This window comes from Ursus maritimus (genome assembly GCF_017311325.1).
Source record: "Ursus maritimus isolate PB19 chromosome X unlocalized genomic scaffold, ASM1731132v1 scaffold_X1, whole genome shotgun sequence".
Taxonomy (NCBI): domain Eukaryota; kingdom Metazoa; phylum Chordata; class Mammalia; order Carnivora; family Ursidae; genus Ursus; species Ursus maritimus.
Window position 1 is genome coordinate 7103513 of NW_024423319.1, and position 13212 is coordinate 7116724.

The 13212-nt window shown below is 49.2% G+C and overlaps 1 protein-coding gene across 1 annotated transcript in view; it reads right to left on the reverse strand.

The window, feature by feature from the left end:
* Positions 1-634: 634 nt before the first annotated feature.
* Positions 635-13212, reverse strand: part of GPC3 (glypican 3) — a 417949-nt gene continuing 405371 nt past the window's right edge. The window contains exon 8 of the mRNA XM_040627476.1: positions 635-1151. Within this exon, the coding sequence (XP_040483410.1) occupies positions 982-1151 (170 nt within the window). The 3' untranslated portion in view covers positions 635-981. The remainder of the gene's footprint in view (positions 1152-13212) is intronic.

The window sequence follows — 13212 nt, forward strand, 5'->3', positions numbered from 1 at the left end:
ACCGCGTTGCCGAGGAAACAAGTGTTGGATAAACTCACCCGTAGCCAAGAGTGAACGTGGTCACTTCCTAGAAATCATGGCTTTCCCGATGCCCACCTTTGTGGCCTGACCCAGGGTGACTGCTGGCCCTGCCATGGGCATGTCCCTGGAGAAGGGTGACAGACGACAAGCCCAAGACAGCAGCAGAGAAGCTTGGGAGTTAGTTCTTTGCACAATTACTCTTTCTTGGGCCCACATCTCTGGGTTGGGGGAAGGAAGGATGGTAATCGTGTGATTGAACGTGACCCACACGGATGGTTTCTCTTTGGGTGAAGTGTTTTCAGCAAAGAGAAATTTGTAAAAACAGACAGGTGAAATTTTTGGGATACCTTTTGTTCATTGGCAAGAATGCTCTAACTCAAGATTTCCATGGGAAATTATGCACTGGGAGGGTGTTGGGGGGGGGGGCTTTGACCAGGGCTCGGGGCCAGGACTGATACCCCACCAACAGGTTGGCAGGGGGGTAGGGTTGAAGGACCTCATTGATGCCTGATGGGATTTTTCCCCATACTGAACAGAAAGCTGGGCAAGGGGGAGGAAAAGCACTGTGTGGTCATCATAAACGAGGGCTTACAAAAAAAGACCCAATGCACTTTTATTTGAACATTTATTTATTTTTTTTCCAAAGAAATCCATGCAAAGGGAAAGAGAGAAAGAGAAAGGGAGACATGGTAACCATGTTCTAGCAACAAAACATAGGAAAATACTTTGGCACAACTTGAGTTTTTTTCTTTGCAAAAAGACGATCTACACTACCACTAATATTTACCTTCCTCAAAGACACCATTGATTTTCGAAAACACAACACATGGCTGGTCTTCTACTTAACGGCTGGAGGAGGTATACAAGATAAAAAAATAGAGAAAAATAAGAAGGTGGCTCCCTTTAGAGAGGAAGGCCACAGGGTGCCGCCGGGCAGCACGGCCGCCACGCACTGGGAAGTCAGTGCACCAGCAGGAAGAAGCCCGCCACAGAGATGGCCAAGCTGGTAAGAACCTTCAGCGGGGAGTGGCCATTCCCCAGGTTATGGGAGTCCGCTATCTCGTTGTCCTTCTGGTTCACGGGCTGCTTGCTTCCAGGCACGTCATCCACATCCAGATCATAAGCCAGTTCTGCCGAAAGAAAAGAAGCATTTGAAATTGGGGATGACTCCCCGGCATCGGGTGTCCGCCAGTCATGGCTCAGGCGTTGGTCTGGACTGCCGGGGTGCCCCGGCTTCCGTGGAAAGGAAGGCCACCGGCTGAGGAGGAGCCAGGGCTGTGGGGGGGGGGGGTGGACCCCCCCCAAGCCAGAGGAAGGAGATGGCCTGAGGGGCTCCTTCCCAAGGTCGCACCAACTGGCAGAGGCTGGCTACCCCCCTTGGCCCTTTGGCTCCCCCCACCCACACCCTAGGGGGCAGGTGGGAAGCTCTGCGCCATGTCCCCGGAGGCAAGGCTGTGCTTGAAGCTCCCTTTCCTCCAATCTCACTGGTATTGAAATGGAAGGTGCTGGGTGGGTGACTCTGTGTGTGCCTTTGTGTGTCTGTGTGTCCGTGGGGCAAGGGACGTTGTAGACCCCCAGTGTGCCTCTCCCGGGCCCTGCGCCGCACAGACTTTCTCCTGGAAACCTCGCTTGGATTAGAGTTGAGGATAGGATAGTTTGCCATTGAAAGTTGTGTTATTTTTCCCAAATACTTCTTCTTTGATTTATGTCGTCTTTTCACACCACCCCCCCTTAAACACACACGCACAGAGCAAAATCGATCTAATGCATAGCATTTAAACTGCTACGAAGCAAAGACCAAGAAGAGGCCGATGGGTAAGGGTTTTCCTTCTTTGACCACCCACCACTTATGACATATGTTCATGGTTCTGAAAAGAAATTGGGGTGTTGGCACTGGCCTAACATGAACGTCTCTCCGAAGGCAAGTCTGAATAGATGGTGGTTTGTCAGGAAATGCAAGATGGCCAGCCCTGGCCCAGAGGGCAGCTTCCTTCAGCTTTGTTTTTCCAGATTTAGAACTCGGATCGACTCTCTTGGCTTTTCTAGACTCAGTCGCCAACGTTTCTATTTCAATAGCTTGGGAAGGCGGTGTGATGTGAGTGCCCTCACCAGCCAACTGTCCTGCGGCCAGTGGAGCCGGAAGGATCCCTCGGGGACACTGAGATACAGGGCAACAGGCACAGAGGAATGACTGGGATTCTACAGAGGGGAGGAAGGAAGGGGAAGGAAGGGCTCCTCTTACAAGGGATGAAACACTCAGTAAGTCACAGGAAGAAAGTGTGAGGACTCAGCTGGCCCAGGACACACGCAGGGCAGGGCCCGGGACCAGGGCCGCTCCGAGGCTGGCAATGGTTAGAGCAGGCAGCAAGGTCAAGGTGATCAAAGCCAGGGGGATCACACAATGCTCCTTTTCCAAAAGGGCTACCGTAGTTTCCACTTGCCCAGCAATGACGAGGGAACCAAATGTACTGGGCCTCAGCTGGAAAAAGATACCATATCCAGCATAAGGTGATATATCAAGGTTTCTTGAATTGCACGTATTTGATTACTATACAGAACAACTTTTTCTCTTAGTTGACTGATTACATTTCTTAATGCATGACAGTTCATATCCTTTGCCTTTGTACCTGATGGGTATTAAGGTTTTTCCTCTTAATTTGAATATATATTTTATTGATTCCTTTGTCATATTAAATACAATGTTTCTATTTTGTGGTTAACTACAATTAGTTTTCGTTGCTGTACAAAGAAATCATGTCCTACCTTTTAATACATATGAGTCTGACTACATTTAGCTTCTCTAAAGCTGAGAAAGTTGTTCTCCCGGAGTTCCAAGAAGAATTCAAATCAAATTTTCCAGAGAACCCTCTTACCCAGGGAAAAGTGACTCGGCCAAGTCTAGTCTGGATTCCCTCTTCCCATAAGATAAATACACACAAAGAAAAGAAAGAGAAGAGGAGAACAAAGAGCTGCGCTCTATTTGGAAGTCAGACCTCTTTCTCGGCAAGGTGAACTATTCGCAGCGCACAAGCGAAGGCCGGGGTCAGCACAGGCTCAGGTCCCGATCGGATTTCACCAAAGTTGAGACCACATATGGCTCTAGCTGTTGAAAGCCCAGCCTTGAGTTGCAAGGCAACTTCTCAACTTAAATGCAGAGGAGTATTTTTAGGGTTGACCTGAACGAGTGAACTCTTAGCCTTGCTTTCGGATTCCTTTTCCGGATATTCCCCTTGCCCAACATCAGGATGAAACAACATCTATTCATGTTACCACTCAGCCCCTGTGCTATTTATCTTGCTCTCCAAATAATCCGCAAACACTGGACTGTTTCGCGTACTAGAGCGGTTACGCTATACCTAGCAGATGCTAAGCCCAGAAGTTTCGAATCTCCTTTGCCACCAAAGACATCGTTTGTTATTTCTATCTCTTGGGCCCTATGTTTTGGAATTATAAAAATGACGACCAGTTCCCGAGTCCTCATTGTGGGCCAGGCACTGTGCTAAGCTATTTATATACATTATCTCATTTAATTCAACCTTCTCAACAATGTTGCCAGGTAGGCATTATAATTCCCATTTTATTGACAAGGAAGCTCCAAATCAGATTCCTTTTTTGGCCCATATTTACACAACTGGTGATAGAGGGGCTGTCTGAACGCAGGTCCAACTCTGAGCCTCACAGGAAGCTGTACCATCTCTTGAACAATTTTGTATACCATAAACTGTAGTGATTAAGAAGTAATGGATTTTTTCCTTGAAAAAAAAAAAGCCGCCTTGATTAGTAAAATATATATTGCCAAAGAGAACTCAAGAGCATGAGAAAAGTCAATGTTTCCACATAAAAGTGATCACGTACTTGACTGAGTAGCCTTATTAAGCTTTGTGGAATTCTGAAAAGAGCTCTGGGTTTGGGGACTGAGAATGGAAATTATGTCCCTTCCATTTCCCTGAAGAAATCAGCAGTAGGCCACCATCATGGAATTGGAGACAAAGGGGACAGCTTAGCATGACAATGAAACATTCCGGAGACAGAGGAAATAGGGTTTTGGTCAAAGGTAAATGTGGATATACTCCTGGACAGGGAAAATACACCCATTTTAATTCAACAAACTTAATGGTAGCCTACAGTGTCCCAAGCGTCGATCTAGAAGGCTGGAGAAAGACTTAATGCCTGCCTTCAGGAATCCCACACTCTGACAAGGAAAACAGACCAACAGAGAAACCAACTAGACACTCGGCAGAAGGTAGTAAGGGCTCAGATAAAGGCACAAGCAAAACACCGCAGGGAGAGAAAAATTCCAAACAGAAGAATCTGAGAAGAGTTCTCAGAACAACTGGGATATGATCGACACCATGAAGGATGGGTGGGACCACGGCAGAGTAGAAGGAGACGCTTGTTCATTTCGGGCAGGGGGCTCAGATTGAGCAAAACCGTCAGTCTCAGAGAGTGTAGGCAGTGCATGCTCAGTAGAAACAAGCAGCCTCTATGATGGGAGGGAACCTAGGGTGTGTGTTGCATGGTGGGTGACGAGAGGTAAAGCAGGAAGGACAAATAAGGGCCAAATCATGGTGGATTGGAAATGCTAAGACTTTACTCTGTGGGCAATAGGGAGCCACTGAAGGTTTTTAAGTAAGAAACTCACACAACCTGATTGGTGTTTTTTAGAAAGATCTTTGTTAACAGTTTGGAGGATAGCCCTAAGTGGGAGAGACTTGTCAGACATCTTGTCTTAGAAAAAAAACAAGAAGCCTGTGGGAACAGTATTTGGGGATCAGCCAGTAGCAAATATAATTTTTTTTAGAAAAAAAACCTACAAAGGAGCTAAATCTACACCAAATCAAAACTTTTTCATTTTGCTACAAACCAGATCTATTATGGGAATCATCTTAAACCATTCTCTTTTAAGTCATTCATATTTTTGTGTTTATCAGTGACTTTCCAGAACATATCTTTGCTGTATTAGGTACATACTGTAAAACGCACATAAATTGTTTGTTGATTGTCAGTGAGAACCATTCGGGCCAGCAAGGAGATTTGCCTACAGAATCCAAAAATCAGAACCATTCGGGCCAGCAAGGAGATTTGCCTACAGAATCCAAAAATCAGAACCATTCGGGCCAGCAAGGAGATTTGCCTACAGAATCCAAAAATCGGTTTCTATTTGTAATCAGTTCGCCTATACCCAGAGGGTAGACCCAACAATCTATACTATTTACATACTCAGCTTAGTGCCGCACGTTAGATATTCTCTTTATATTTATTTCTTTATTCACATTGGAACACCCATCACTGAGGTATTTTTATCTTATGTGTAACGAGTTGGCATGAAGGTAGGTATCTTGAAAGGATATCAAGGAAGGGCATGTAATCCAACTTAATGAAGGCCATTTCCTTCGAGTACCGATGGACACACCAACGGACACACTGACGGCACATAACGAGGCCATATTTCTGGATCAGATCGTACCCGTTCGAGCAGACATGGCAAGAACAAGAACCCTGGCCGAATCTCTTGCTCTTTTGGATGCACAGAGGCAAAAAAAAGTCTTTTTTTTTTTTAAAGTAAGCTCTACACCCGATGTGGGGCTCAAACTCACAGCCTAGAGATCAAGAGCTGCACGTTCCACCAGCTAAGCCAGCCAGCTGCTCCTAGATAATCCCTTTAAAATAATCATCAGTCATCAAGGTCTGCACTTTGTGTTGAAAAGTTTTCCTGACGGGTGGCTGGGTGGATCCCTCGGTTAAGTATCTGCCTTCGGCTCAGGTCATGGTCCCAGGGTCCTGAGATGGAGCCCCGCGTCAGGCTCCCTGCTCAGCCAGGAGTCGGCTTCTCCCTCTCCCTCTGTGTGTGCTCTCTCTCTCTCTCTAGCGCTCTCTCTCAATAAATAAATAAAATCTTTGAAAAAAATTTAAAAAAAGAAAAGTTTTTCTGAGTTGGGCAAAGCACTGTGTGGGGAACCCTCCAGCCTTAGTTATCCAGAGTGGCCTAGGTGAGCTCCCAGGGAAGGCTGTCCCATTCTCAGAGTCTGGAGCCCTGGGCTCCGGGCCCGGCTCAGCCACTGTCTGACTATTTCATCTTGGGCAAGTCATTTCCCTCTACTCTGGACTTCGTTCATTCTATCTGCTCCAATCAGGGCGTTGGGCCAGAAGAACTCTGCGTGTCTTTCCAGCGTGAGTTCTCTCAGATTCCCAGGCTCTGGGGGCCCAGGGAGGGACACAGTGTGCTGCCGGCTGCAGTCTTTCCTCCACTCACAGCAGCCCAGGGGCCGTCCCCCGCAGGACCCTCTAGAAACAAGGGTGGCAATCAACTGCTTCTCTTGGACTGTTCATCAGCTACCGAATTCTGACTCCTCTGTCTTCTTGAGCTGATCTAATCTCAGATAAGAGACGCTGGCATTAAATAAATCTGCACGGGACTGTTTGGCTTTTCTTGAAATCCTGGCAGAATAACTTGCCCCAAGGCCCATGCACACAGAGTTTGGGGGAGAAGTTGCCGGACCCGGGGCACATCAAGAGGGCAGACACAGGCAGCCAGAGAGGGTCTGCCAGCCAGTGAGACGAGCCTGAGAGCCCTTCCAAAGCCGCTGGAGTCTTGGGTGCATAATAGGGATGCAGATGCAGGCCCTCCGATGGGGGGGGGGCATCAGGAAGGTGGTGCGTGGCCAGGGGGGCCTCGCCCGCACCAGCAGGCAGACCTCGCGGGCCAGCCTGAAAGGAGAGCTGGTAGCAGGGGAGAGAATGTTGCTCTTGAGCCAAGCACGGGGGTTTCTTCCTTGCTACGCCTGTGCCGGCAGATGGCTCCGATCCGGCCCTAATATAGAAACAGAGCAATACTGCTAGCCCCGCGGTTCGCGTTTGCTGGGTACAGTTGGCTCCCAAGACATACGAAATCTGTGAAACACGAAATACGTGAAACCTTCAGTACGTTGCTTGGCAGACCCCAGAGGCTGAAAGCGGGGAAATCTCTGGAGGAATCGTGTGCCTTGCGCCACTGCTCACTCCGCTGCCCATTCCCACAGACGCCCTCGGGCGCTGCCATTCACGCTGGAGTCCCACACAGATCTCGGGTTCCGTGCCCGCCCCGTCCACACCACCCTCCGCCTGCCACTTCAACCCCTGCTCCTTTGTGAACTTTCAGGTGTGAAATGACTCCTTGGACTTGAAAGCAGAAGAGAGTGACTTTGCTAATGACCCTGGCGTCTCTGGGAGTCTAGATTTTCTTCTTCATAGATCAGACGAGAGGAAGCTGGCACCCTCGGGGCCTCTGGGTTTTAATTGCTCTAGTGGGACTCCTTTCAGAATGGGCCCATTTCACAATGCGCTTTCTTGACAAACAAGGGAGCTGCCGATTTTGCAGCCTGTAAATTCTGGGAAGAACCCGCCGGCCTCTCCCAGAAGACGGCTGGGCAATGAGATGCCCACTTCATTTCCTACAGCCAATTCCAGCCCGCAAGCCTCCTCTGGGCTGGTGAACAACCGCGGCGGTTTCCCCAGTGGTATGGGCACGGCCTCTCCTCTTAGAGGCCTGTGTGGTTCAGGCCGGGGTATGTGCCTCTTCAGGTTACACTGCAGGGGGCCGTGGGTGCAGGAAGCCGGGGCCTGCTTCCTCCTCAACATACGGGGGAGCATACCCCGTTTTATACAAAACATGCAAGGCTGTATGATGGAGGAGAAATGCGCTCTTTGCAGACTCGTTTAAGACTTCATACAGCAGCTCATGTTCACGAGGACCTTCAGGCTATGTCCCAGACCCTCGGGAGCCTCACTGACGTACGGGGTCCTCGGGTAGGAAGGTCTTAAAAGCACTGGTAGGATACTTGGGTCATCTGGGCTTCGTACGCTACCCAACGCTGGACATTCTGACTCACATGTTCCTCATTAATGACTTAAGCTAGGCTTTTCTATGACAACGGCCTTGTCGAGAGGAGAGCACCACAGTAACTGCCCTTACCTGGGGCTCTGACAAAATGGCAGGGCGCCTGGGTGGCCCAGTCGGTTAAACGTCTGACTTCAGCTTGGGTTGTGAGCCTGGGGTCCTGGGATTGAGCCCCATGTGGGGCTCCCTGCTCAGCAGGGCGTCTGCTTCTCCCTCTCCCTCTGCCCCACCCCTTCCCCCACTTGTGCTCTCTCTCTGAAATAAATAAATCTTAAAAAAAAGAAAACTTGGGGCGCCTGGGTGGCTCAGTCATTAAGCGTCTGCCTTCGGCTCAGGGCGTGATCCCGGCGTTCTGGGATCGAGCCCCACATCAGGCTCCTCCACTAGGAGCCTGCTTCTTCGTCTCCCACTCCCGCTGCTTGCGTTCCCTCTCTCACTGGCTGTCTCTCTCTCTGTCAAATAAATAAATAAAATCTTTAAAAAAATTGTACACACCATGTGCCCTCATAAAATATTAATAGAGACTCTAGGGGCACCTGGGTGGCTCAGTCGTTAAGCGTCTGCCTTCGGCCCAGGGCGTAATCCCGGCGCTCTGGGATCGAGCCCCACTTCGGGCTCCTCTGCTGGGAGCCTGCTTCTTCCTCTCCCACTCCCCCTGCTTGTGTCCCCTCTCTCGCTGGCTGTCTCTCTCTCTGTCAAATAAATAAATAAAATCTTAAAAAAAAAAGAAAAGAAAACTTAAAAATAAAATGGTTTCTAGGGGATTTGACTGCGGCTAGTGCTTCACTATTGCATTTAGCCATTAAGAAAGGAGCAAGCAAAAATATCACTTAATCCCTTTGGAAATTAAAGCATTTTACTATAGAATCTTATTATAACATGGGCCACTACTATACTTTTTTAGGTACATCATGAGTCAAGTCATATTCCCAGAAACAGAACAACTGTGTCCTAGAAACCCTGGCAGCATGAGTGGGTGGTGTGGGCGCCGGCCCTCCTCCACCGGCTCCAGAATTATCATCACCTTCCGCAGGAGTGTCCCGACTCCTCCTCTCGTGTCTACAGACCCTTCTCACCCAGGCTGCCGGACAGCTCCACCGCAATCACACCTCATCACAGCCTTCCCTGCCCACAGGAGAAATGACCTCACCCCGCGGGACAGAGACACTGTTCGGCAAGCGCCAGGGAGAGGATTTTTGAAGAGAACAGGCTTAGAGAAGGCAAGGGAAGAGAACATTGTAGAGCGGGGAGGACTAGCAGGGTCCAGGACTTATGGAGAGGTTGAGCAACGTAAGGAACCGAGAAGTGGCCCGAGAGTGTCAACTAGACGGTGATAGACCGTTGGGAGAAGTTCAGTAGGGCGATCGGGCGAAAAAACAGTGTTGGGTGGAGGGGGGAGTGGGAGCTGATATGGGTTCATGGAGTCCTGATCAGCCTTTGGAGAAGCTTGAGAGTAAGTGAAACGAAGCACTGTCAACCTCACCGTGCCCCGGAGACCGCGTCCCAATACCTCACTAGTCTGTACAACCACGCCGCGTGAGAAGGTGCGTCCAGAAAGCAGCTCAAGACAGCCTTTGGAAATGCTGTATTCTCGTGATCCTTGATGCACTGACAACCTCGACTAGACCCTCTGAGACTTGTATACCGATGTGGATAGCCAATGACTCGCAACGGCCAAAGGGTGGAAGCAAGGCAAGTGTTCATCAGTGCATGCGCGGATGAACACGACGCGGTACATTGACACGATGCACTATTGGGCCACAGAAGGGGACACAGGACACATGCCACAGCATGGCTAAAGCTTGAAAACATGATGCTCAGTGAAAGACGCCACGCACAACCTACCACACAATATGACTCCATCATAGGAAAGGGGCAGAATGGGCGAATCTTGGAAATAGTGGTCATGGTGGCCTAACATGTTGAATGTAATTGATGTTACCGAGTTGTCCACTTAATGGTGTAAATGGCAGGGTTTATGTTATATATATTTTCCCACGATTAAAAAAAAACCTATAGAAACCAAACGATAATGGCATCTGGGGCAAGTCCCAGCTCCTAAAGGGAGTGCGCTGCTATGCTGGTATTTCCCTTTGCAGAGGGCTGTGGGAAAGGACCCCATACCGAAGCATCCACCCCCACACGGCACTCCGTCGGCGCTTTGAAATTCAAGTTGTCCAAAAGAATTAAAACGAATGGCTACTTAGACACTAGCCTAGAATTGCAGATGCGACTCCTCAGTGGGGAATGGCAGAAGAAGGCACTTTACGGCAAGGGTTTTTTGTTTTTTATTTTTTTAAGATTTTATTTATTTATTCGACAGAGAGAGAGACAGCCAGTGAGAGAGGGAACACAAGCAGGGGGAGTGGGAGAGGAAGAAGCAGGCTCCCAGCGGAGGAGCCTGATGTGGGGCTCGATCCCAGAATGCCGGGATCACGCCCTGAGCCGAAGGCAGACGCCCAACCACTGTGCCACCCAGGCGCCCCTATGGCAAGGGTTTTAATCGGAGGCTAGCTATATTAATTTTTACCCAAGCTCAGGAAACTTACATTTATTTTTGTGGCTCACACAAATGATGCTAAGCTGAAACCATATTTTAAAAAAATCAATGGGGGCGCGTGGGTAGCGTAGTGGTTAAGCGTCTGCCTTTGGCACAGTGATCCCAGCGTTCTGGGATCGAGCCCCACATCAGGCTCCTCCACTAAGAGCCTGCTTCTTCCTCTTCCACTCTCCCTGCTTGTGTTCCCTCTCTCGCTGGCTGTCTCTCTCTCTGTCAAATAAATAAATAAAATCTTTAAAAAAAATTCAATGAACGGATACACTCTGTCTTCATTTCTTTAACAAACTGAATGGTTTAGATTCACGGAGCTCTGCTTATAATATAAATTTCAGGCATGACGCCGCTACAGAGGTATGTGTCAGTGGGCTTTGAGGATACAGAAGGAAAACAGAAAATGTCACTTATTGTAGCCAAATCCAATTGCTGGTGAGATGTCAGGAGAGTGGGGGAGGGGCCTTGTAGTCCCTCGGAGCCCAGGCTCCAAGACCCTCAATGAAAAGCACCGTGATGGCATTTGGGGCAAGGTTTTATATATACTTGGACGGGAAAACACAATGTGTGATAATCTTCCATTTTTAATAAGCCATGGTGGATCTTACAAAACACATACCCAAGAATTAAAATGCTTGCAATGTCCTGGCCATGGCCAACAGCAGAGAAAATTATTAGTACACTAGCCAGTGGGTCCAAATGGCTCGAGTCCCTGAAAACACTCAGCCTGGCTGTGAGAACATTGCAGGCCAGAAATCAACAGCAGGCAGGTGTCCTCATAAATGAAAGATGAAAAAAAAAAAAGCTCCTTAAGTTGTTCCATCTGAATTTCTTCCTTAAAAACTCTCCAACTGTGAAATGCCTCCATCATCATCAGTGGGATTTGGGGAATTGTGATTACTTTCCCCTCGGTTTACTTGGAAGAACACATTGTCATACTGGCTCCATCTTCCTACCTTCCCATCTTCGAGTCGGGGTTGTCAGTAAGTCCCCCTTCTCACATTCACCCAGGTGCTCTCGGCCATTTCTTGCTTTTCTTCACCCCTCTCACCTCCCAACCCCCCTGTGGTCCTCAGCGTCCTGGGTGAATAAGAGACCCACTGCTCTCCAATGGCCCACCGCGGTCCAGGAGGCAGGACTCTTCTAGTCTGTGACAGCAGGAACAAGACAACGTTCTCTTCCTAAATCATATCTGTCTCTTCCTCAAAATCCTTTGATGGCTCCCTACTGGATATCTGGATATGGGATCAAGTCCTATTTCCTTAGCACTCACGAGCTTCTCCTCACCTTGTCTTGCTTTCTAGTTTCGACTGCCCACCTAATTCTCCAAGTACAATATACTGGAGTCATACCATCGCATTCATCATTTGCTGAAAAAGGCAAATTCTTGGAAGCTCCCATGTCTTTCTCCATGCTGTTCCCGCAGCCTGGGATGGTCTTACATGATGCCTCTTCCAGGAAGCCTTCCCATCTTGCCCCAGCCAAAATTAATCCCTTCCTTCCCTCTCTGGCTCTTCATTGGCTTGTACTTCTAGTATAGCGTTCATCTCCACCTGTCTCATAGGAGAGTTATTTCTACGTTCCTGTCCTCGGCTGGACTACGAGCCCCATCACAGTAAGAAACGAGTCTTCCTCATCCCCGTGGCCGCCGCCCAGAACCTGGCTAGCTCGGGCGCTTACAGACATGCTTCTTGACTGGCTGACTGAACGAACACATTATCCTCAGTCTCCTGAGAGCGCAGGCAGGTGCAGGGCGGCTCCCTACGCAGACACCCTTCCCAAAGAGTCTCTCCCCCTGACCTGATGATTTCCTTGGGGCAAAGAGTCCCCCGGAGCTGTGGTGAAGACAAAACAAAGGCAGGGCCAGCGGTGGGGCGGCCCAGGCAGCAAATGGCAGGGCCCCAACCCCGACCTCTAGATTCCGAAGCCCTGCTGACAACAGCCAGTTCTCGTTACCCCAGCATCAGTTCCCTGCACTCGGGGTGCATGGGATCTACACAGATTCTTTTCTCATTCCCTTTTGCTGCCTGGAACTTGATGCCTTGCTATGTAAGCAGCTGACACAAGCCGGCATTCCGTGGGCCATGCTGGGCAGGAAACAGGTTTTCTGGTGAGCCGGTTCCATTGATTTCTTTCTTACTCGGAAACTTCACCATAGGGTTCCCATACCTTTGACCCTGGCCTCTGCCTTGCCACCTACCCATCCCTGGGCCACACCCTGCCCTTTACCTCATGGTGGCGGGGGTGCTGCTGGTGACTGAAATATCAGCGCCTGGTGTGTGACATCAAAATACAGCTTTGCTCGCGAAGTCCCTTGTTTGGCTGTGATAGGACAAGACAATGAGCTCTCTGTCCCCACACCGACGCAGGCCGGCGCCCTCTCCTCTTGCAGAGCTCTGCAGGATGGCTGCCAGCAAAAGACACTGCCCTTGCCTAAAAGTTCTGTGTTTTCATTTCCCCCCTTTTCCACTTCTCTTCACTCCTTTTTCTCTTCCCGTTGCTCTTTAAACTCATTTCCTGTGTCCAACTATTATTCTCTCCTCTTCTGTCTAGTCTGTGCTCTACTAAGCATTCTCTCTGGTCTCCACTGTGATGTTCTCCATATCCTCAGGCAAGGGGCAAGGCTGGAATCCTCTGGTGGATTTTGAATCTTAAAGATGTTTTTCTGTTCCTTCCCACTTCGAATTGAAACCTCTCACCAGGGTTCTATTTGTTTTAGAAGTGGTTCTAGTATCCCATTTCCCTGGTCCTACCTGACCCCCCC